General features: G+C 35.1%; 1 protein-coding gene across 5 annotated transcripts in view; it reads left to right on the forward strand.

Moving 5' to 3' along the window:
* Tomosyn (syntaxin-binding protein tomosyn) overlaps nt 1-25,981 on the forward strand; it is a 476,384-nt gene that overhangs the window by 385,912 nt on the left and 64,491 nt on the right. For 3 of the 5 annotated variants that reach the window (XM_083123931.1, XM_083123933.1, XM_083123935.1), the window contains exons 12-15: nt 2,993-3,040; nt 6,112-6,156; nt 11,062-11,216; nt 20,743-20,938. In XM_083123931.1, the coding sequence (XP_082980057.1) occupies nt 2,993-3,040; nt 6,112-6,156; nt 11,062-11,216; nt 20,743-20,938 (444 nt within the window). The remainder of the gene's footprint in view (nt 1-2,992; nt 3,041-6,111; nt 6,157-11,061; nt 11,217-20,742; nt 20,939-25,981) is intronic. The other 2 variants (XM_083123932.1, XM_083123934.1) reach the window with 2 other exon arrangements.

The raw sequence follows: 25,981 nt of genomic DNA on the forward strand, positions 1-25,981 counted from the left end.
AAAGGAGTTAAATCACAACTTCTTGGAGGCCAACTAACAGTTGCATTTCTTGAAATTGTCCTTTCATTCTTGCAATACGTCAATAGTGGCATTAGCAGTGTGACATGTGGCACAGTCTTGTTGGAACCACATGCCCTCCAAATCAATTTCATATAAATTTGGCTACAAAAAATCTGTTAACATCAATCGGTACCACTCACCAGTCACTGTAACTGCATCTCCTACCTCGTTTTGAAAATAAAATGGTCCGATGATGCCACCATACCATAAACCACACCATACAGTGACCTTTGGCGGATGCAAGGGCTTCTCGTGAATCTCTTGTGGATTGCTTTCACACCAAAAATGACAATTTTGTTTGTTAACATATCCACTTAACCAGAAATGAGCTTCATCTGAGAAGATAATTTTTTGCCCAAAATTATGATCCGTTTCAAGTTGCTCTAAAGCCCAAGCAGCAAAGTCACTACGCTTACGATGGTCCAGTGGCTTTAGTTCTTGGGTCAACACAATCTTATACAGGTGTAAACCCATGTCTTTTCGCAAAATATGCCAAGTTGTCGTTCTTCTAAGCCCTAATTCTTGAGCACGACAAGGAATCGATAAATTTGGAACCTCTGCAATGCTACCTCTTAAAGCACCAATGTTCTCTACACTCTTTGCATTTCGACCTCTTGTTGGTATTTTTGCATCGTGAAGTGTAAAATCCCTTTCAAATTTTTCAAAGTTTCAAAGAATAGCAAGCACAGAAGGGCGATTATGTGGACCATAGTTTTCCCGAAGTGCACGTTGAGTATTCACAAAAGCACATCTATTTTCATAAATTTTTTGGATTATAACCAAACGTTCTTGAAGCATGTATTTAGTAGCCATGATGAATTGTCCCAGTATACTAAACACAAATGACAACTAGTGACAGTTATAACATTTGAAGCATAGTTGCCAGTTCATTTCAAAATCATATCATTCTTATTGGAAAATCCTTTATATTGCATCAGAAGAAACAAATTCTTATTAATATTATTTTGAATTTCGTATTACCCACATTTTACATAAAGCATGGAAGTATGTTGCGTACCAATGTAAGTCATAAAAGTACAGAATAAATCATTGTGTAAGTTTTAAAAAATATTCTAGACTACTTCAAGGAACGGACAGATTAATCATTTGTATATGAGTTTATTGGTGAAATTGTCAAAAATTTTACTGATCCAATATTTCTATAGGCTGTCATTTAGAGCAAAAAAAATGTATTTTATTATTTTTTTAATGAATATTAACACCCTGTTTGTTTCTAAAGTGAATGTCTAAATATGAAGTTTGTCTTTCTAATGCAAAGCTAGTCCAATCATCTGTTTACATACATTAGTTAAAGAGGTGAATGAGCTGTTTAGATATTCATGGATTATTTGGAATTTCGTATTGGATCAGTAGACTACCAGTTTTGGTAAATTTTATATTAGTACATTTTCTGTATCAGTTGAAATTTTGTATCAGTTCATTCCTTATGTTAATTGGATACAGATTAAAGAATTCAATGACATAGACATAACTTAATTCATTACCAGTTAGCTGCAATGCATGGCGCACAATAAGTTCAAATCACAAAATAGCATGTGCTCTTTGAATGGAACTCCTCATATTCTATGCTGAAGCAGTGGAGTCCAAAAATACTCTCGCACATAAACACACTCTAATAATTGTTATAACTTACTTCCGAAATTTGTCACTGCATGAACTCGCAACTAAGTTAGTTGCATTTACCGACCGGAATTACCAACTTGCTATAATGCATTGGCTTGCGGCACTTTCTTTTTGCATTACACCTTAATCCATCATGCGAACATTGCTGTGCTGTTATTGACAACAGGATGAATGTAAATAGCTTAACATGACAAAATAGGTGGTTGTAAATTGTGAATTAAACATAATGTGAAGGATAGTAAACGTTTTGTAAACAATATAAGACAGTTGAGTTTGTTTACAAGATAACCATAAATGACCATCTCTGTTAACACAAATTAACTCTGTCACTAAAGATGTATATATGCATATATAAAATATAATAATAATTTACAGTTTATAAAATAATGATTCTTCTAATTACTATGAATGCAGTTAAGTGCCAACAGTTTCTACTATTTATGGACATTTTCATAGTTGTAAATTTTATTGATCTGATTTGAACTGAACAATATTTTTATGTATATTTCTCATTATTTCATAGAATATTTTCGTGCAATTATTTATTTCGACTGTAATGGGTGTATGTACAGTATCTCTTCTAGGTGGAGTTATTATCTTTGTACTTCTATGTTTCTATACTTTCTCAGTTGGCAAGTAGATATTGGTTTACATTTTAATGTACATTATTTATATTTTTAGTTTGTGTTGAGCAATATGTTTAATGTGTATATTTTATTGTTAAGCTGTATTACATTCTACCTGTATATTGTGGTTTGCCTGTGGGTAATTAATTGATTCTTTATTATTAAAACCAATACGTTGCTGACCAAGGCAGTTTATTAAGATAAAACACTTAACACGTAACGTTTCGACCCTGTATCAGGGTCTTCCTCAGACGAAGAACTAAACTAAAAATCTTTTCTTTATTATAGTGATAGAGATGTTCGTTACATTCACTTGAATGATTGTGTATATATATATTTGCTTTGTACTATCAGCTTATTCAACTTTCAGTGCATTTTATTTTGGAAAGAATTGCTGCATGAAGCAATAATTAACTGAATTAGTCTGCATGCATGAAATATATACTGTACACTCGATACACATACATACACATATATAATATCCATTTTTTCTTTGTAACTACATTGGGTATGTGGTAGTATGTACCTAAGTGTAGTATATCTCTGTCTATTAGCATGATATATTGCCATAATTTCTTGCTGTAGTCTTCAGTAATTTTAATAGTATTGACAAGAGAATATTTTTCTTGTAGGTAGGTTGTAATTCGATGTTGTATTTTTAGCTTGCTGATGATTATAATAAATGCCAACTTAAATCTTCTTTCAATAAGGTGAGACTAGTGAGTGAGTTTATATTTATTTCATACAATACTACATTTAGACATCAGAATCAAAAGTAATACGTGCTAATGTATTTTTATGTATTTTTGCATTCATTTGTAATGTGGTAGTTGAGCTAGAAAGATGTCATTGTCAAGAGAATGAATCTTGTTAAGCTTGGAAAGGAAGAAAAAGAATCAACAAAAAAAATAAAAGAAACAAAACAGGGGAACCACCTGTAGAACCCCACCTCCACCTGCATACATTCAGGGGTATGTGCTTATTGTCCTAGTCAATAAACCAGGACATCATATCCTCAGAATTACGGCTCCCCCATTTTTGTGTGCTGAGCACTTTATTTGTATTTTATTTGATATTACATTTTTATCTATTACATTACAAATTACATATTGGTCACTTCCATTCATTGTGTCAATTTTACAGGATTGCATAGTTAGGTTACAACTATTAGTTTATATTTTACATGTAATTTGGTAGCTTTAGAGAGAGAAAGAAACAGGTGCAAGTGGAAATGATACCACCACATGCAAAATACCATAGCAGGCATGTGAAGAATTTTGCGAATTTAGATCATTCAAGCAGAGCTAACACCTTGTTTCATCATTTTTTTTTTATTTGTTGTAATAACCTAAATATATGAAGGCTTACACAGTGTGATTCAAAATATAAACAGCTATATTTGCTGAACTATACATCGTATGTGAAGGATCTACATAACTTTTGAAAGAGGAGATCCTAAAGTTTCAAATTACATTTGATTATACTCCCTGCTCACTCAGTGGGTTGACTTGCATTGGCTACACACAAATGCTCTTCAATTCGTCTCATGTTTTCATCTGATACACGTTGTCTGCTGGGGCTTTTGCATTTACACAGAGAGCCTGTTTGCTCAGATTGGCTATTTCAATGACAAATGCTTTTCCTCGTAGGAGGTTCAATGTTGAAACAAAGACAAAGTGCAAACTGCACCTTGGTTGCAGGCTCAGTATTAATGAACTCATGAAAGCAAAAAAATCTTGTGCTGCAACGCTGCTACATAACTATGTGCTAGGCAAGCGCTCTACTGGTGTTCTTTGAAAAGTTAGGACCTCCTGTTTCAAAGGTTATGTAGATCATTCACATACGATGTGTAGTTCAGGATATGTAGCCGTACAAAATTGAGTCCATCATTTTGAATCACACTGTATTATGTGTCAGAAACATAACAACACATATATTTATTTTATTGATTATTTAATGATCATCGAGTATGTGTAATTTGATTGCAAGAAAATTTTCAGCAGGAAGTAACTGTAACTGATGTTTCGCGCACGCACGTGGGGGGGGGGGGAGGGGGAGTTTAACTCTGTACCATGGACTTCCAGCTCTGCTGATTCTCCACCACTGTTACCTTATCGGATACCTCTTACCTCTGACTACATCCAAAGCATTAACAACAAAATTCCTAGGTATAACAAAACACACCAAAAGTACCTTAAATACTGTGGAAAATAATGGCAGATGACTACAGACAGGTTCTTGAGACCATAACGCAATGCTTGAATATTTTGCGATATCAACCTTTAGCTAAAAGGGTTACCATCTCAGTGTACTCATTCCCCCATACCAGAGAGAATATCTGAACTCGTGTATCCAATGACTTCACAAGTAAAAATAAAACAACTTTTCAGTACCAAAACAAGGTTGCTAAAGGTAGGTAGAAGTTTTTTTTGTTTGTGTGTGTGTACGTACATACCCAGTTTCACACCTGTATTGGCCAACTGAAAAAAGCAAGTGTGTAGTTTAAATCGATTTTCTGTACCAGAAAAGGTACCAAAAAAATAAAAAACCTATCCCAACATCTACATGGAAAATGGATACCCTTTTCTCACCTTGTCAAGCCATTTTCCAACAGCCCTTTTTCAGCCCCTCAACAACGACCCAAGCTGTTTAAGAAAATTCCACTGGTCAGCTCGCCAGCAACCCTAATACATAAAACATATATAGAATATACACACATTTAAAAACACATTAATATACACATTACCAAAACTTAAAAACCAGTCTGTTTGATTAAGAGTAATTATTAAATATATATAATTAATTAAAAGGATCAAATAATGATCTCATATCATTACACTGAGTTATTTTTAAAATTAGTAACTGTTACTAACTCAGATACTTCTAAAAAGTAACTTTGCAAACACTGGAGATACATCATTGTAAAATTATTTAGCCTGTAAGTAAAGCTGAAACATTTTCTTAATTATTTTATTTGTATTCCATTCAGAAATATATATAAATATTATATAATGGTGTATTTATATATGTAATTATATTTACAACCTTTAAGAGTATCTCAATATACTTACCACACTAAAACATGAGAAATTTAGAAAGAGGACAAAGTAATTGATTCTCTAGCTGATATATGTATTGTGCAAGAAAAATCTTTCATTTTGTTGTTATTTTTATAAAAATAAACATATAATTCATAATACCTATGTGCAAAATAAATGTATAAATAAACAATTTATTTTTCAAAGTAAAAACCATTGCAGTTATGTCATTATGTACATTAAGGAGGTTAATGAGCCATTCATGTTCTTCAAGAAACATTGGCAACTTTATATTTTATTGATAGAATTTTAACTATGTCAGTAAATTTTGTATTAGTATCAGCATATTCTTCATTTTCATTGGTTCATCCTAATATATACATATATAAAATGTCAAAGTCAAAGATTAATATAAATGAAGCAATGGAGAGAGAAAGTATTTAAATAAGTTAAGAGAAAACAATGAATTTAGTATATCTAACAATTTTTTTTAATGTACATCTAAAGTTGAAATTGAAAACTTTATTCAGACAGAATTTGATACACATGAAGTCTAGTCTCATTTCTGTCAAACACAGCAGGGAACTTTCTCCCTATCTTTTTTTCTGTATGTAACTAGAATTATCTAGTAACATTTCAATGGCATCTGTAATGTATCCAGTGAGGTGGGTTTAATAGGATCACCAGCTTGTGTCTGTTGATGTGATGTGTCTGTACTGTTGAAGTTTCTCTGTTCTCTACAGGATCTTCTAGCACCTCCAGTTGTTAATTTAGGACAGAGAAAATCGGTAAGTCATTTGTCAAGCAATTTATCAAACACTAAACATTATTTTTTTCACAGTTGCCAAGAAGAACTTCGATGTATGAACCATGATTTTGAACTCCTCATTGAAACACAAAACTTCACTGAATGAGTATGTACAGGATCAACAAGTAAAATGATGGTGGGAAGTCAATAAATAGGTGACAAATGGTTATTTGACACTGTGTGAAATACACACCTGAAATCATTTAAATTCCTTGACATAATTTCCACCAATTTTTATGATGGCCGCATGGCAGGAAAAAGAGACAGAAATTTTGTTTATAATTTGTTCTGTAAATATAATTCCCAAACTTCACCCACCACCAACTATGCACTAAATGCTGGTAAAAGTACTTTCTCTTCAACCTCTGTTATCTATCACTTCTTTCTGGCTACACTGCTGTACCAATGCCATCTTCATTATTCTGAGCTTCTACTGTGAACATGCGGTGAGGTCACGAAATATCAAACTATTATTTCTGTTTGTGGTAAGTGTTTACTGTTTCCTACCTTACATTTTTTTTCTTTATCAACCCTTCTGGCTCTTTTCCTCAATCTATTCCTGTGTTCTTTGAAAAGTAGATGAATTGCTTCCAGACATTACAATTCTTTTATTTTGAACCTCAATGTTTTCTATGTATTGCGTAAGTTAATACAGTAATGGCACTGCTGGCTTTAATGGTGAAGTGGATAGCACAGGGTGCTACGATGCCCAGAGTCCCAGATTCGAATCCTGGCCTGGACTGGGTGTTCTTTGTGAGTGTCCCATCATCAATTTCATCATGTCATCACTCATTCTCATTTTTCCCATTAGCCAAAGTGGCAAAAAAACTAAGTAAAATAAACCAAATCAATCAATCAAGTAATGACACACTATTCACATAGAAATTGTGGAAGGCAACTATTTATACACTCGCCCATCATTTTGTCAGGTCCTTGCATTGCATTTTTTGTTCCTCGGTCAGTTCTCAGCACCTAACACAAGTAAAGGTACCTGCAGTTCATTAAACATTTGTGTGATCCTATTTTTTTTTACAAATTCCTTTGGGAAAGGGGTGGAGCTCCATCGTTTGCTTTCTTCATTTTGCCTGTAATCAAACTGTATTGCACTACCATATTGACACCTTAGGAGGAACCAGAAGCCAAAGAATCTTTGGCCACAAACCTTTGTGCATATTTACCTCCATATCTTCAGCGTGAGCCACAGAGAAGTTTGTTCCACTCTGTCCCTCCCCTCCATGCACGAGTACAGTGCATAGGACACGTGGCTCAATGCAGGTTGTTTAGTTGGTAGTCCCACTATACTATTAGAGGGTCTAATTCCCAGGAATTCTGGGAATTATGCATGAATTCTACATGAATTTTTCTACGTATACGTGCAAATTTGCAACTTTTATTAACCCAAATCCCATTGAATTTATACATGTTTATTAATACCTTGAGACAAGTTTTTCACTGTTTAGCTTTTATTTTTTTATTTTTTTGAGGAAGATAAAGAAAATAAAGCTGCGTGGAAAATAAAACAGAATTTTCTCAATCTGTTTGCTTTGTTAGTGTCCTTTGCAGAGCAATCTATCTGACAGACAGAATATTATTGCAAGATATGTTGAATTGATTAGGTAAATTTGACTGTGAAATTCTTACACAATTAACAATTTTTCATACATTAATATATCCTGTAACATTTGAGACTTGTGTTTGTAGATGTATTTTGAGTCTGAATATGTGAAATAGCAAATGTAAACTCCAAACCTTAAATTGAATATTTTAAATATACGAGAGCCATTTTTCTTGTAGTGGCAACACTATTGGTATATGCTTGTCAGTTGTCGCTGGGATTGTCTGGTCTTGTTTAGTCTTGTACTACGGATTGTATGTAGGTGTTTGGTGCTGAATAGTACTGTTGTGTGGTAGTTTGAAGACGTTAAAGTGAAGTGTGTGTACAATAGTGCCGTGAACAATGTTCATATGGTCTTTTGCACCTAAGAGCAGGGTGCAAATGGTCATAAAGGTAGCTGGCGTAATAGTCGGCATTCACTGTAACACCACAATCATCAGCACCTTCAAATTCGCCGGTTCATGTCTGACTTTTTTTGGACGTGGTGAAGTCTCATGACGCCACTCATTCGACTGCCGCTTCAATTCCGGCTCGTACCATATGGCAATGATATGATATGGTAAAGCGTGGTCCCCACATGCCTTGCATAAGCCCTTGTGAATTTGCCATACATTCCTTCCAAGTGCAACCTGAAATTTGATGAATATTCACCATTCTTCACGCATGAACATTGTTCAGGGCAGTATTATACACACACTTCACTTTAAAGTCTTCTAACTATTACACAACAGTACTATTCAGCACCAAACACCTTCACACAATCCGTAGTACAAGACTAAACAAGACCCGATCATCTTTTGTCACAGCGACAACTGACAAGCTTATACCAACAGTGTTGCCACTACAAGAAAATTACCCTCGTATATACCGTTTAATCGAATTGAATTAGAATTTTTGAATACATTGGAATCACACAGACCCTTTATATTGTTAATATATGTGTGTAGGTGCTGGAAGGCGGTAATACGTAAAGTTTTTACCCTTGAATTTTTGGAAAGTTCGCCTTGAAAACTGGGAGTTATACTTGAATTTTATCAAGATCGTAGAGTGGCCATCCTGTATTATCAGCAGTTCCATAACTGTTTGTAACTGTTTTTGACTTTCCCCTCATACTTTGTGTTTTTAACATTGCTGGCTTCATTTTTTTATAATATTTTAAGATCACCATACTAATAATAACAGTAACTTTTCTTAGCAGCCCTGACAGAAACAATTTGTGGAACGTACTTGAAACAATGGAGCACATACTGCTCAATACTGTTTTGTGTGTATTATGAGAGGTGAAAATCTTCCAAATAGTATTGCTCTTGTGTAAAATATGTATAATTTAAAAGGAACATTATCAAGATGCATTGTTATACTTAATATGTAAACAATTTCACATAGACATCCTTCGGCAAATGTGTCTCAGAACTGGAGACTTTTGTCTGCCTTACTCTTTACTGCAAGTAAGCAAAACCAGGTAACTTAAGGGGATTGTTTATTAAGACAACATTTTCACATAAAACTGTAGTTGCAATTATGCAAAAAAAAAAAAAAAAACTCTGCATATATCTGTGTTGCCAAATACAAACAAATTACATTTTAGTCACTATTTATTATTGTATACATGAATGTCCGCAGGTTTTTTTTACAGTTAGAGGCAAGTAAGGTATTTTTTTCCCTCATGGGGGATGGGGAGGAAAATGTTGTATACTTTCCCCCATAACAATATTAGCCCCCTCAGAAAACACTACTTCAGGTTGAAATTATGTTTCTGCAATGCCCTTCAGACAACATAAATTAGTGTCTTAGATGGGCAGGCCATGTGGCACAAATGGGAGAGGAAAGAAGAGTTTACTGAATTCTTGTTGGGAAACCTGATGGTAAGAGACCTATAGGAAGGCCAAGAGGAAGATGGAGGGATGACATTGAGATGGACCTAAAGGAAATTGGTTAGGGTGGAAAAGATTGAATTGATCTTGTCCTGGATAGGGACAGATCGAAGGCTTGTGTTGCAGTAGCCATAAACCTTCAGGTTTAAGAATGCTAGAGAGTTAGTTAGTTAGAAATGAAACTATATGTGTAAAATACATAAATGATCCATAATTCCTTATCACAAGTGGCAATGTTGCCGAACTCTCTCATTCAAATCATCAGACCCAGGATGAAGAAAGAAGAAACTACATATTATGCTGAACCAGATCCAAAATGACTTAATCAGCTCAAATCTGGTTCAATAAAATATGTACTGGTTTGTTGTGTCCAAAAATAACAATAAATAAAAATAATCAGCACAAATACAAGTTGTTATTTTGATGTGCTAGAAATTCCATAACACAGCAGACAGTTCAAGAGAAACCACACTTACTTATTGTACCTGTAGTATCAAGTGAATGAACCAAATCTCCATTTTGATAATCTCTGATACTCCGACTAATGCTTGCAGCCTAAACTTCAGCACTTGTTGATTAATAATATGTGTTCATAAATTTGTGTACAGTGTTTTTATGGGGAAAAAAAGACATTTTGTTTACATGTTTGTAGCTCTGCATTTTAATAACAAATAGAAGTTTCATTAAGTTGGATTAAAGTTGAATAAGCTGGTGGTATTTTGCATATTTGGTTATAATGATCAAGCGACTAAGGTTATAAATATATTTATAGTAAAGATGTTTTATTCCAGGTCAGCCTATAAGAAAAAGAATGTATATCAAGTTAAATATGTTGCCTTGCCTGGTAAATGTAAGAATACTTAAAAACACTCATTTGTAAATGATATTGGATGAATGTTCTTTCTATCTGGATTTGTGATATTTATCACCATTCAGATTATCCAGATGTTCAGAATATCTCAAATATCCATTGTTTACAAAAGAGATAATTGGAAATCTAGATATCCAAGAGTTGTTTGTTTTGAAAAATTTCCTGTTTGTTCTAACGTTTTGAGGTTATTTAAAATTCAAGTTGCTAATACAGTGGAACCCGATTTTACATTTTCCCACATTATACATTCACAATTGATGGCTCCAACATAGAAAGTGTTATAAAATGTACCTCGATTTTACATTTTCCTGCATTTTAAGTTTAATCAGCTTGGTTCCCTGAAAAACATAAAATCGAGGTTCCACTGCATACTAATTTTCCCTGTCATTTCTAATGTGAATGTAAAAATGTTCCGAAAACTGTAATTCAGATTTTTAAGGTTTAGACTGTTCAGTCCGTTTCCAATTCTTGTAAGCTTATCATTTTTGTTATGGCATGCAGCTAAACTATTTTTTCTCCTTTCAGCCTTCCGTAGAGTTATTTGTGCCATTGCGAGTACGTCAGGGACCTCAGAAGAAACCTCCAGGTTTCCAAGCACATATAGTATGCATTACTCCATGGGTGAATGGAGATCCTTCTGGGCCAATCTCAGCTTTATGCATCAATTCATCATATGGCCTGTAAGTAGCAACAGATTGCACAAGTTACCCTTTAAAAAATAGTACACTTTACCTTGGAAAAAATACTTAACTAATATTTTCGCATTTCAATTGTTGCACTTGAGGGTAAAGAATTCTTAATGTGAGGAGATTTATATTGAGCCAGTAGCTAGATTCAACTTGAGACAGTTGGACTAATTTTGAAACACCCTTTTTAAGGATATTTCACAATAGTAAAATGAAGATACCCATATCTATGTGCATGTAAATACAAGACTTCAGACACATGACTGTTTTATTGAATATTTCCAGGCTGTTTGGGAAAAGTGCTTATGTAAGAAAATTCAACTTTAGAGTAGACACTTATTTGTCTTTATTCTTATAATAGCAAACATTACAGACATGATATGCATGTTGGATCATCACTGTTTAGAATATTTACGCATGCCCAATGTAAAAGTTTACTTATAATACAGGGTCTGGCAAGGAAATCTGACGGTTTTTGAAATCATAGTGTAAGGTTGTAATTTGATACAAAACAAAATTTAATATTTTTTTTATTTACAGCAAATGAAGTGCCATTTGTGAATCATAACAAATAAACTGGATAAAGAAATATCTAAGTTTTAAAAATGACGTCATGCAAATGAGAACTATTCTTTCGATCACACTATCACAACCTGTCACTGACATTCCGCACAGCACGTTGGACCATATCTTGTGGAATTGCCGCTATTTCCCTACGTATTGCAGCTTTCAGTTCTTCCTTAGTGCGTGGTTTGTTCATGGAAAAAATTCCCTTTGAGGTAACCCCATAGAAAATAATCGCATGGTGATAGGTCCAGTGATTGAGGTGGCCATGGCATGTTGCCTCGTTGAGAGATGACGTGCCCGGGAAACATTTCTCCGAGAAAAGTCATCGATGTATGGCCAGTTGCTCCATCTGTTAAAACCAAATTTATGTGTGGTCAATTTGTCATCTGCTTAGTTCTGGCAAGAGAACGTTCAGAATTTACTGTCAGGTGCCCAATATTGGAAATTCTGTTTGTTAACACAACCAGACAGGTGAATGTGTGCTTTGTCACTAAACAACATAACCACGTCATCATTTAACAGTTCGAGCATGTTTTCCGCAAAGATTTTACGATTTTCCCAGTCTTTTGGCTCCAACTGTTGAATGACCACCATTTTGTAGGTGTGGAAATGTAAATCTAAATGGAGAATTCTCCTTACACTTCGATCCAATATGCCCAGAGCAGCAGTATGCCTTGCAGTGGAATGACGGGGGCTGGTGACTATCGCCTCTCTAACAGCATCAACATTCTCTGGCATGCGGACTATTCTCCAGCCGGCATCCTTTTTAATGCAGAGCTGGTAGTCCTAAAGTTATGTATCCACAACAATATTGTGTTCCAAGTAGGAACTCTTCTGTGATGCCCAACATAGAACTGCAACCTAAATTCTTGTTGCATTCCAACTACAGATTCGCCATATTTTAAAAATGTTTCTAGAACAATAGCACGATGTACAGCATTTCACTGCTTCATGCTGACTGAAATGGCATCGTGTGTCTAGCAAAATCCCCAGCTCTTGTGTGAAGTCTGACTCCACCTACCGGCAGTGTTGCCAGTGGCGCAGGAACGGAGGGTACAGGGGTACATTGTACCCTCCTAATTTTTTGAAGGGGGTACTGTACCCCCCTAAATCCATAAATCGAGTTGTACCCCCTTTGCTAATTTGACAGCAGACGGAAGGTGAAAGAATCTATTTTAAGTTCACCCTAAAAAAATTGTATATTGTTTATAACTTATAGCCCTAAACATTATCTTCCTTACCACAGAAATTCAAACCATTCTAAACTCATTCTACTACATTGTGGTTGCTACTAGTTAGTTCACTGACCTAAGTTCTTGGAAACCTCTTTAAGGAGATGAAAATTGTTTAAAATGTGTGTGGAATGATGGAATCAGATTTGCTCTCATACAATCACGCTGCAGACGAATGCTCCTTTGCGTAAGAAAGAAAGAAGTGGTCACGTCGATTCGAAGATAAGATACAAATCTTCATCAGAAGAGTATATGACTGGTCCCATTTTCTTTTGAATATTTAAAATTGAATTTTCCAAAATGAAATACTTAGATGAACGAGACGAGACACTTCAGACCAACTTGGGGGTACAATGTACTGATGTACCTCACCCATATTTCTCATAACTTTGTAAGAGGGTGTTCGGAAAACTATACTTAAACCTACCATATATTAAGATATTTTGAAAATAGAGTGCCGATTAGCCTATCTGAGCATGAAGTGAATCTAGAATAAGTTTTAAAAACTGAGTGTAAACCGAAACAAAAATAAACACAAACATGAACGAGAAGGACCTCGCCACACAGGAGACGAGATGAGGCTGTGACAATTCTCGACTCATCGCATCGCGATATCATTCCTAGGTGAAATTAAATTTTTCTTAGACATTTAAACAGGGTTCAATTTGTGATATTATCAGAGGAGCGTGGGGAGGGAATTATTTTTACCTATGTATTAGGTATACTTATAATTGGACATTAATTGCTTAAAATCTAATTTTGGTATCGAATGCAACACAAACACAACGCCATTTTAAGTTAAACCCTAAAGTCAAGAAAAGTACATTAGTCAGATGAATGCTCGAGATAAATGAAACTCACTGCAGGTTCTATTGGTAGATGTTGGATTGGATTCGCAATTTCTTTGAGTGAGATGGGAATGCTTGATTGATTGATTTGGTTTATTTTACTTCGCATTTCTGCCACTTTTGGCTAATCGCAAAGATGACGATGCGTGATTATATGATGAAATTGATGAACGCTCACATGCCCAACCTGGGACCTCTGGCGTCAAAGCGTGCTATGCTAACCCCTCCGCTACGGAGGCCGGCGAGGTGGGAATGTGTTTTGGAATTTCTTTGTAAATGTGAAAAATCTTTAACTGTGACGCGCACATGCTTTTGCTTACATTAAAGTTTACCTTTTCACATAAACGAGAAATTGATATGCCACCCTAAAATGCACGCATCCTATCTGCATTTAATACTACTTTATACGAAAAGAAACCTTGGGCGGTTCTTCATATTGTCCACAAAAGATTGAAACTGAAAAAAAAAAAAAAACTTTTGAGCCTATGCTTTTCCTTGCTTCCTCTGACATATGAAGGATTTTGGTTTTGTATATGTAATGATAGTACTTTCAGTGCTTGAAGAGTGTCATTAGGTACAGCTAATTATATAACAAATAACTGCTTTGGCAATGTTTCACAAATATATCAAAGTTAGACTTCTTACGATTTGATCGGGAACCATCTCAACTCAGTTTTTCTTTTTTTTAACTCTTTCGCTGCGGAATTCTCTGGCACACAATATCCCTTGGCTGCGTAATTAAATTTGAAAAAATATTTTTTTATAAACAAATAGTTTTCACAATTACATTGCGTTATATATGAGAGAGAACTTACAAAATTCATTCTTGTACTGGAATACCATTCTGTAGTCCCTGGTGGTATGATATTTTGAAAAATTTTGAAATTTTGAAAAATTTTCAAATTTTAAAAAAAATTTTTAGAAAGAATAATTTTAAAAAAATACATTGCAAAATATGTTATAGAGAAATTACAAAAGTCATTCCTTGCACTGGCAAACCATTCTGTAGTCCCTGATGGTATGGTATTTCTCAAAACATGGGATGACACAGAGTGGTGGAGCGGCGTGGAAATTCGTAAGTAGTATCAAGATACTGGGTGGTGAAAACTTCAGTTTGTTCTGCTGTGTGTTCAAATACTGAGTGGGGGAAATATTTGATAAAACAAGAAAATGGTGTGCTAAATACTGTACTGTCACCAAGTAACTTAGCACTTGTCTTTGTCGAACTTCCCGCACCTAGATCAATGCTGCTTTGCACTCTGCTCCATGATGTTACGGACGGCGGTACAAATTCTTCATCAGACACTACACAATCACTGTCACCAATTGAAGTCTCATAAAAACTGTCGCTATTATCGTCACAATTTAATTCACCTTCTGATTCAACAGTTGAGTAACATCATTATCAGACAAGTGTTGACGACTTGATGAAGCCATGTTGTTTACATTCGAACATGCATTTGAAACTGACATGTCAGAGCACTCAATGCTCGTATTCTAAACAGAGGCGTAATTAGCGACATCATACGGATATAAACAAAACTACAAGTTCAAATAGTTCTAAATAGTATCTACAGATGTCTGAAGGCTACTAAAAGCGACGTACTGCGGAAATGTGACACCCGCAGCGAGTGGAAGTATGAACTCGCAATAATGCGACTTCCGCAGGGCAAGGCACCTGGCGTACTGTGCATAAATGCGACGACCGCAGCGAAAGAGTTAATACAACACCCTACAGATGTCTGAGTAAATACCAAATACATGGCTTTTAAAAGACATTGGATGTGGTACACATCTGCCATAAATTATTTAAGGGTATTTTTATGCGTAGCTATGCAAATTTAAAATTAGAATGAACTGAAGTGGAACTCTATAAGTATGATATATTCATAATGTGGTTTCTATATTCAGTGGGTGGGAGATGATTATTCCTGGTTGGGGTGGCTCAAGATCCTCCTCACCCCCTTTATTCTCAACCTGCAATAAAATGAATAGATGTATCTTTGATCGCAATTTTCACATTTCGAACTCCTGATTTTCCGTTCCGTTAAATTCAAATAAGCCCAGAACAAAGTCCAGAGCTTTTTATGTTTCAGAATTGTAAACTGGTTTTAAAATCTGTTTGAAAAAACATAAATTCTAAGAAAACAAAGTAAAAAATAGTTATGCAAATTTTGCATTAAATAACAGGACATTTGTGTGTTGTTCTAAAATAGAATATTTCCCATGCCTTCACATTATACCTAAGTATCAAGGACGTATTTAGGAGGGGGTCTGGACACTTCCCCGAGAGACTTACCAAGAAGTAAAAGTAAATAATCAAAATATAATTGTTTAGCATTTGCTATATAACACTGGTCTACGTCCATTTTGCTGACTGGAAGCTGATGGTTGTTCCTTAGTAATTCGAGGATGGTAAATCCAAAACCGAAATCCGTTTCTTTCTATCACGTCAGGTTTCGGAGGAAAATAGAAAAATATCTAATATTAGGGATGTATATTTAGAGCAATGAAACAACGTAGTCCGTAAAGAGGTCACAAGATGGCAGCACATGGAATATTATAATGAATATTATTTCAATCAGTTATTCGAACATTGTTAACCCCAAAACAAAGGACAAATATTACTGACTTTGTAAGGAAAGGATATAGTGCATATTTCGGAATTAAATTGGGTGACCAAGATAAATCCTGGGCACCTCATAAAGTATGCAGGACCTGTGTAGACTAAAGGAAAGAAATATGTTAGCGTCTGGAACAACCTTCACGTATCGGGACAGAGAGAGGCATCCATAAAGATATTTTCAAAGGGACGAAGAACTTGTCTATTGTACAGATGTGAAGGGACTAATTGAAGCTATGGGATGTACGTATAATGCAGAAGAATGGAGGCTTTTTATTGATAGCTCGGAGAGGAGTTTGAAGTGTGTGTTGCTGCATAATGGCAATAAGTTAGCATCCATTCCTGTTGGCCACTCCGTACATTTGAAGGAAAGCTACGAAACAATGAAAGAACTGCTTCGAAAGATAAAGTACGCAAATGACAGTTGGCTTGTGTGCGGAGATCTCAAGGTCATTTCAATGTTACTTGGTCAACAAGCAGGTTTTACGAAATATCCATGCTTTTTGTGTTTATGGGACAGTCGAGCAAGGAACGAACATTGGGTACGAAGACTGTGGCCTGCCAGGAAAAGCTTTGAAGTCGGGGCAAAAAACATCCAGAACAAGCTGCTTGTTGATCCTAAGAAAGTGTTACTTCCTCCACTGTACATTAAGTTGGGATTAATGAAGCAGTATGTAAAAGCTCTGGATAAGAATGGGACTTGCTTTAAATACATTTGCTCAAAATTTCCTGTTTGACGCATGAGAAAGCAGGTATTTTTGATGGTCCTCAGATAAGGATGCTAATGAGAGATGAAGAATTCTTACAAACAATGAACCGCACAGAGAAAGATGCATGGTGTGCCTTTTCTGATGATGTCATTACAAACTTTCTTGGAAACTTCAGGGCGCACAACTACGAGGTTCTAGTTGAAAATTTGTTGGTGACGATTCAAAAGTTAGGAGTAAATATGAGTGTCAAGCTTCACTTCCTGCACAGCCACTTAGATGTATTTCCGTCCAATCTTGGTGCCGTAAGTGAAGAACAGGGCGAATGCTTCCACCAAGACATAAAAACCATGGAGCACCGATATCAGGGGAGATGGAATGAAAACATGATGGCCGACTATTGCTGGTGCTTGCAGCATGACGTTCCTGAGGCCACCTACTCCAGAAAATCAAAGAAACAAAAATTTTTGCCTAAGTAGGTATGCATGTTGTGCTATTCTGTGGTGTATGTTAAGTTTAGCATAAGAACAGACATCAGGTGTTGACTGTATGTGCTCGTGAAACAAATTGATCACTTTGCCGGAATTGCCTAAACTTTTTGTCCATTAAGAATTCCCTATTGACAAAATAGAAACGTATGTTTGTTAAACAATGTGACGTGATATTCTGCATGAACATCTGACTACGTCGCATTCTCTTTGCAAGTGCTGTTGGAATGTAACCGGATACAATTTTCTGAAAATTTTGAAATGTGACTTGTGAAACAATGCAACTTAATATCTGTTATCAGCTACGCCACCTATGTATAGTCCTATAATTTCATTATGTGCAGATATCTATATGGATAATTATTGGAGTTTAGCCCAGTATTTTAATATTGTGAAAATTTTCAAATGTGATTTGGGAAAAATTGTGACGTGATACACTTTTTCTGACAACATATTTGGAATCATCAGCCTCAAATTATATAGAATCAGTTAAAATATCTAAGTCAGCAGAAAAAAATAATTCATATGTAGACCAGTGAATCGATGGTTATTTCCGCTGAACTTATTGGAAGGCAAGGAATTTGACTCATACGGCTTTGAAAGGTTCCAAAGATTTATGCACACAACTAATGATAATATCCATAAAATATTAATCAGAAACTTTACTTTTCGTTAATTGGATCTAACTTTTGTTTGATATTCACTAAATATTCAATTATTTTTCTATTTGACATTAAATTCCTTGCCAGGGCAGTTGTATTTATGCAAATCTTGGCAATCTTAACCACGTGCAAGCTAGATGCTGTTATATCTCTATTCTTTTACTGTCTTTTACCTATTCATGTAATAACAACAATACAATATTAATTAACTTACATATTTAATTAATATTTTAATTTAATTAAATATAATAATAATAATAATTATTATTATTATTGCAACACTTGGTTGGATGCCCCGAAATGTATTTCTAGGTGCAGTAGTATGCATGTTTATATATATATGGGAGGCTGAATTTTGTACCCCCCCCCCCAAATGAAAAACGTTCCTGCGCCACTGAGTGTTGCTAAACTAAAACCATCAGATTTCCCTGCCAGACCCTGTATTTTCTTCAATTGATTCAGTGTTGAATTTAATTCAATTGAATTTGTAAGTCCACTGTATGCACAGAACTAATCAGGACTGGACCACTATGCACCTTCACTGGGTATTGAACCCAGAACCCCTTGATTACAAGAGGACAATGTTACCTGTACATCATCGGGAAGGCCCAGTTGATTCAGTGTGACTTAAAGCAACAGAAAATTGCAGTATGCGACTTGTGCCCTTTCCCAAGCACTCTATATTTGTAATCATTGATGTCCACTGATTTTTTTCTAGGTGTGTGGAAGAGGGCAGGGAGTGGGGAACAAGAATTTTTCAAGGTGTCCTGTATAATAACTAACATGAATTACTGGTATCAAAATAAAATTATATAGAATTATGTAATTTTAGTCTGACATTGATTGTCTAGAGGGACATGACTCCTCCTTTGCCTTCTCCCTTCTGGGTGTCCATGTTCTTAATCGATAATTGTTGCGATTGTATACTGAAAAGGAATTTCTAGTTGTCCAACAGAATTCTATTATATTCTTGGTTTCTTTGGAATCTCTGCAATATAGCTTCATATTGTGTTTCTGTTGATGTTAGTAATTTACATGAGTATTTTAAGCCTATATTCAGGATGTTCTTTTTGCAATAATTTGCATTGTTCACTACATTGAAGTAGTAATGCATTATTATTAAACAGATTGAATATATTATTTGTCTTCAGGTTCCCAAATCTTATACCGTGCGTTCATTTCGATCTGCAGCCGAGAGATCGGGAGAAGCGTGGCGGGCGGCGCTGACGGAGATGCCGACATTTGCGGCCTGTAATGCCCGCTTATTTTTATAGACATATGCAGACATTTATATAAATATTGCAAAACGATCACTAACCTGTGTTATAACATGCAAAAGTTCTTCTGTAATTCATCCAAGTTCTGCTCTTATATACACAAATAAATACGCTATAGAAACGATGTTAAGAGCCACAGATAATAAAGCATTTTAATCATAGTTTTGACCAGTAACGTCCTGTTTAAGTTTATATCCTTGAAAGAGTTTTGTGCCCATGGGAATCGTTTGGAGGTTTCGAATGTGCAACACTGTATCAGGATTACACTGCAGACGAAACCGATAAAAGTGAATGGTTTTCGTGAGCTTCCTTGCAATCCGAAATATCCGAGCTCGAGTTTTTTGTTCCTTCGCGACTAGATGAAGACAGAGTTGTAAATATAGTGGCGAGCAATGTAAACCAAGAGCGTGTTAATTTCGTACTGTGCGCAAGAGTGTTATTCTTGGTTACTTGCAGTTACTTGTTTGTGTTATTGTAGTGTGTATGTGTGACGTGTCAGTGAGACGATTGGAATGCCAGCCGCAAGATTCACGTTAGAACAAAGATTTTTTTTATGTATGACTCGTACCTACGTGAAAACAAACTCGTGTCAAGACGTGTGTAGGTAATTTGTACAGAAATTCCCATGCGTTTCAACTCCACACAGAGATACGGTTAGACATCTTGTCCTTAAATTACGAGAAACTGGATCGTTAAATTTTAAAACACCTAAGCAAAAACGAGTGATTCTAACCGATGCAAAACTCGATGATATTGGTGCAGCGTTAGAACGTTCTCCAAACAAACCTCTACGCCGTGTTTCACAAGAGGTGGGCGTGTCAAAATCATCGGCACATACAGTCACTAAGCTACTAAAATTAAAACCATACTCTTATAACACAGGTTAGTGCTCGTTTTGCAATATTTATATAAATGTCTGCATATGTCCATAAAAATAAGCGGGCATTTCAGGCCACAAATGTCGGCATCTCCGTCAGTGCCGCCCGCCACGCTTCTCCCGATCTCTCGGCTGCAGATCGAAATGGACGCACGGTACATAGCAGAACTTAAGTTTATATTTGTTCACTCAACTTACAATAGTGCTCTGTATAAATTATGCCTATTTTCCTTCCTTAGCATGGCATATGGTAATGATTGTGGATTAGTAATTGTCGATATCGTACAAAAATGTTGTCTACTGAGTATGGGTACTCCTGACCTGTATGGTTCGTCAGATCCATACCAGCGAGTGCCTCGGTCACCAAAACGTAACCAAAATGACAACAATTCTCGGGATCAGGATGATAGATGTCGGTCTCCTAGTACAGATCAGGTCAGTAGCATATTTTTTTCTATTAGCAAGGATCTACATTTAAAATATAAAATTATATATTTGTTGTGTATTGTAATCTAAGTATGAAATTTAAAACTACAAAGGCATATGATGATTTTAATATTTTGCCACATTCTTAGGAGTTTTATAACTGTGTTCTGAATTTTATGTAATAATTATAAATGTGGTTGGTTTTCATTTATTCATTTGGTGCATGTTTAACTTTTATATATTTTGAAATGTATTTATTTCTCCTTAAGTGCATGGATATTTAATATTATTATTGGATTAAGTATTATTGTGTTAGATTATTTGATATTTATTTGTACTTTGCAAGTAGTGATGTGTTAATAATTTAAGATTATTATGTATCACTTGTCACAGTTTAAATTGAAAAGGAAATAATGTAAAATCATATCATCTGAGTTTATTGCAGGAATTAGTTTTCTCAATCTTAATTTTCTTTAGATATAAAATATTGATGTCAGTTTTAGTATTGGCTCCCTTTAATGTTTTTTAATGCTACTTTTAACTTTTTTTTTCAAAAAAATTGGAATTTGTGAATAATAACCCTTCAGATATGTACTATTAAGCATTATGTATGCAGAGAGTAATCTATATAACTGTTCAACTCAGAATGTAATGTCTAATGCTTTCCATAGATATGTATGTATTTAATTTTTGAGTAATGAAACCAGGGAAAGTGCATTACCTTCATGAATTAAGGACCAACGTGACAAGTACAGGACTGTTTGAGAGCAGGAAATGTCCTCAATACATGCAATATTTTGCAAAACAATAGGAGATTCTGTGGTTGCTGATCTAGTTCAAGTATCAGTGAAGTATTTTTTTATGCTTTGTACTAGGATAGACTGATATTCTCTTTTTTTTCTGATACTGGTGTAGAATTTCCTGATAACTGATATACTGATTTGATATAAAATTACAAATGTCATGATTAATCTGATTGATTTGTTCATATTTTAATTAATTTATGAAACCAGCTCACTACAGTGGGTTTTAACTTAAGGAAAAACCCTTCATATTTAGATTTTGAGTTTGAGTTGATGTTTTAAGTCCACTTTATGCACAGTAAGGCTAATCGGGACTGGACCTACAGTTTAGAGTGGAATCCGAACCACTATGTGCCTCCACCGGGTATTGAACCCAGGACCCCTAGATTACAAGTGGACGACACTACCACTGCACCATCCGGGAAGACCCTGCATATTTAGAGATATGAATTATATCTCTATATACAACAAAGAAAAAACAAAGTGGCAAAAATTTTGCAATAGAATGCATGCTATTTACAAAATACTGGGTTGTTAAAATTATCAACAATTTTAGGAATACACCAATATACCTAAATCAACAAGTACTGATAGACTGCCAATTATTCTATCCCATCCCTTACATTAGGTATAAAGATGTGTTGGTGAATATAAAATATCATGCTTCCCTTATGTGCAACAATTATTATTATTATTACTACATATTAATTAGTAAAAATATTCTTGCTTCATGTGAAATATTTTAATTCAAGGCAGTCTTTCTTGCACTAATTACACGTAATAATATCATAGGAAAAATCTGCAGTTTCAGCTACTATAGAAAGAACGGGTTTAGTTTCTGTAATTTAAGAAGGTAATGTTTGTCTCCCTGAATCTCTTACGCAAATGGTGTAGTTACATGTCTTTAGTAGGATGTACAAAGTAGAATGTTGTACTACTATAAATATAAAAATGTGAGAAAATGCATCACATCTGTGCATTGAGAAAAAACGGAATGCTAGAAACACCAAAGATGTAGGAAGTTGAACATTTTGTTGAATTTTTCATGTTGCAGTAGTACAAATCTGGAGGAGCGTTATTTTTCATGTAGTTGTTTGCTTGTATAATTTGCTTTTATTTTTCATCTTGTTCTTTTTTTCTGTTATGAAGTGACCCAATTTCTGGTAAAAAAAAAATTAAAAATGTGAAATGAGTGTTGTGGTTTGTTGATATATTTAGTATACATGATTTCTGTTGTCTGCATGCAGCTATGCATTTTGTTATAAAATTAGACTAATTTTCTTACTGTATCATTCTGAACTAATCATAGTACTACGTACGGTAATATTGGTGCTCTAGGCCAGGTACAGGAACACTAACTTCAAAAATAAAAATTAAATAAGATTTCTTTCTGTCATTTTTATACAAACTTCCAACAAAATAAGATTTCAGTAACATTTGCAGTTTCCTAAAAGTAGATAATTTTTCAATTGATCTGCTCTTTTTTATTTAGCTTGTACTTATATAAATGTTTCACTTCGTTTCTTATGTATCAGTATTTTGTGAATGAATTAACTTGTATTTACAGAAGATGTTAAAAATATAAACAATTTACAAAATAAGCGTTTTACTCTATATACAGGGACTGGCAGAAAAAGCTGACAGTTTTGAAATGTGTATATAAATAAAACAATTAATGTAATGCAAGGTTTAATAATCAAAATTGCTACAAAAATAATTGCCATTTACAGTGCTTACATTAATTTTTCTTTGTTTTGAGAATTGTGTCCAATAAATGATAAAACTCCATTCCTTACACATTCATGTAGCCTTGCCTTTAAGTTGGAAGTCGCCCTCACGAGCATTTCATTTGGAATTGCCGCTATTTCGTTGTGAATAGCTAACTTGAGATCACCATTTGTGTAAGGTCAACATACACTTTTGATTTGAGGTAGCCCCAAAGGAAATAATCACACATCGTGAGATCCGGGGAGTGAGGAGGCCAGGGAACGTCACCATTTCTTGACAGTATACATCCAGGAAACCTTTCCTGGACCATGCCATTGAGATTCTTTTTCAGACTTGACCGTGTCTCTCGAAAAGTTCTAACCGATAGCAGTATCATATTCTGACTGGGTACACGGGTGTGACAATCGACATGGAACTCCCTTCGAAACCATCATTGGGTTTGGACAATGGACTCACCATCTTTAAAATATGCTTCTAACACAAAAGCACAGTGTCGTCCAGTCCACTGCTGCATCTTAACTGAAATGGCGTTGAGCGACGAAGCCAATGAGCACTCCCCCCACTCCGCTGTTGAAAGACCTTACACAACAATCCAATTGTGTCAAAGGTAAACACCATTTTTGAACATTTGAACCATTTGAACAACAATTGGTGATCTCAAGTTAGCTATTCGCAATGAAATAGCGCCAATTCCGAGTGAGGGCAAGGCTACATGAATGTGTAAGGAATGGAGGTTTATCATTTATCAGACACAGTTTTCAAGACAAAGAAATATTAATGTAAGCACTGTAAATGGCAATTATTTTTGTAGCAATTTTGATTATTAAACCTTGCATTACATTAATTGTTCTATTTATATACACATTTCAAAACTGTCAGCTTTTTCTGCCGATCCCTGTATATATTGGTTCATATTTTAGAAAAATATATTAATGTTACTTGCACAAATATTTGAAGAGAGTGCTATTTATATGTATTTTGTGAATGTCTCCCAAAGGCAAAATTTAAATTTGTTTATTTTTTAAAATAATTTGTCCTTGTTTTAATTACTTTTGATCACATTTGTATTCTTTATTTTTACATGCATCTATACTTATTGGAATAGAATACTGTACGTTCTGAGCGTTTGTGACCTATAAAATAGTCTACTGCCTTTTAATGAAATGGTATGTAGTGCAGTGGAGAACAGTTTGGTTCTACACACTGGACAATGTAGGTGCCGGGTACTTGTAAACAAAGTTAGAGCTAATCCAAATCCATCACAACCTTGAACAAAAAGAAATGATTCTGTTTTAAACAGCATAAAGGTGTCAACCAATTGCATGTAATACGTGCAGAACGTATGTTGTGTATAATGAGTACACACAAGCTGGATCAAACCACGAAGAAAAATATTCCAAGAAAGCTTTTTGCTTGGGGTGAATGTTCATTGAATATGTTTCCAGAAATGTTCAGGAAGCTCTGGCATTGAAAATGTGGGATGTTGTGCATCACCCACCATAACAGCCCTAATATTTTTACCATGTGAATTTCATTCAAAATCCTTAAGGAAAACCATGCACTGATGTAAAATAATTCTTGAAGCTTTCCTGGTGGCAAATGATGATAAAGTTTACTCAGGATTTCAACCAGGTGATTTCCGGATAGGCTTCCAAGCTTTCGAGAGCTAATGTCACCCTCATCTTCAGCGATTGAAGTTCAGTAGCAGTAGTCTGGTGTAGGTGATGGGCCAATTAGGTGTTGTCTCTCTGACATGCACACTCCCAGACAACTGTTGCTAACCAGGTTGGGTCTAGTTTGAGCCTCGTGTTCAGGACAATCGATGAACCTTACAAAGAACATACCAGGTACATCAAGAATTTTTGTCCCAAAAAATCAGGGTTAGCAGAACATTCCATCTAGGAGGGCCATATATTTGGCTTCACAACAACTGAGATAATCAATAAATCATCCAATTACTGGGACCCCATCATCAAAGGGGTAATAGCTATCCATGGGGATAAAAAAAAACTTCAACAGGGGGAGAGAAATGGAGTTCGAACTGGACCCATCTTGGTTAACGAGAGTCGACTGGGAGTGCGTACGTCGAAGAGACAACACGCGATTGGTGAGCCACCTACACTGGAGTCCTCCCCAACTAAGTACACAAAAACTTCCTTCTGACACATCTCTGCACTTCAATTCCTGAATATGAGAGCAATGTTAACTCTTGAAAGCTTGCAAGCCCATCCAGAAATCATCTGATTGATATCCCAAGAAAAACTCTTCATCACTGCACTGATGGTATCAGACAATGAGATACCCATGAAGATTCGTTCCAAGTAAACATACTTAATTGGTATATCTTCATTGTATCTTCTGTGTCTATTGTCTTGTTTCGGTCTTCATAAATAAATGTGTATATCAGCTGAACAGGTTTCATTTGATCAAATCTCTTATTTACATTGTCAGCTAATGGCTTGCTAATGTTCAGTTTTGTTTCTTAAACATTGAAACACAGATTTCCTCTACCACATTGATA

This window comes from Lepisma saccharinum, chromosome 6 (assembly GCF_977018435.1).
Source record: "Lepisma saccharinum chromosome 6, izLepSacc3.1, whole genome shotgun sequence".
Classification (NCBI taxonomy): Eukaryota; Metazoa; Arthropoda; class Insecta; order Zygentoma; family Lepismatidae; genus Lepisma; species Lepisma saccharinum.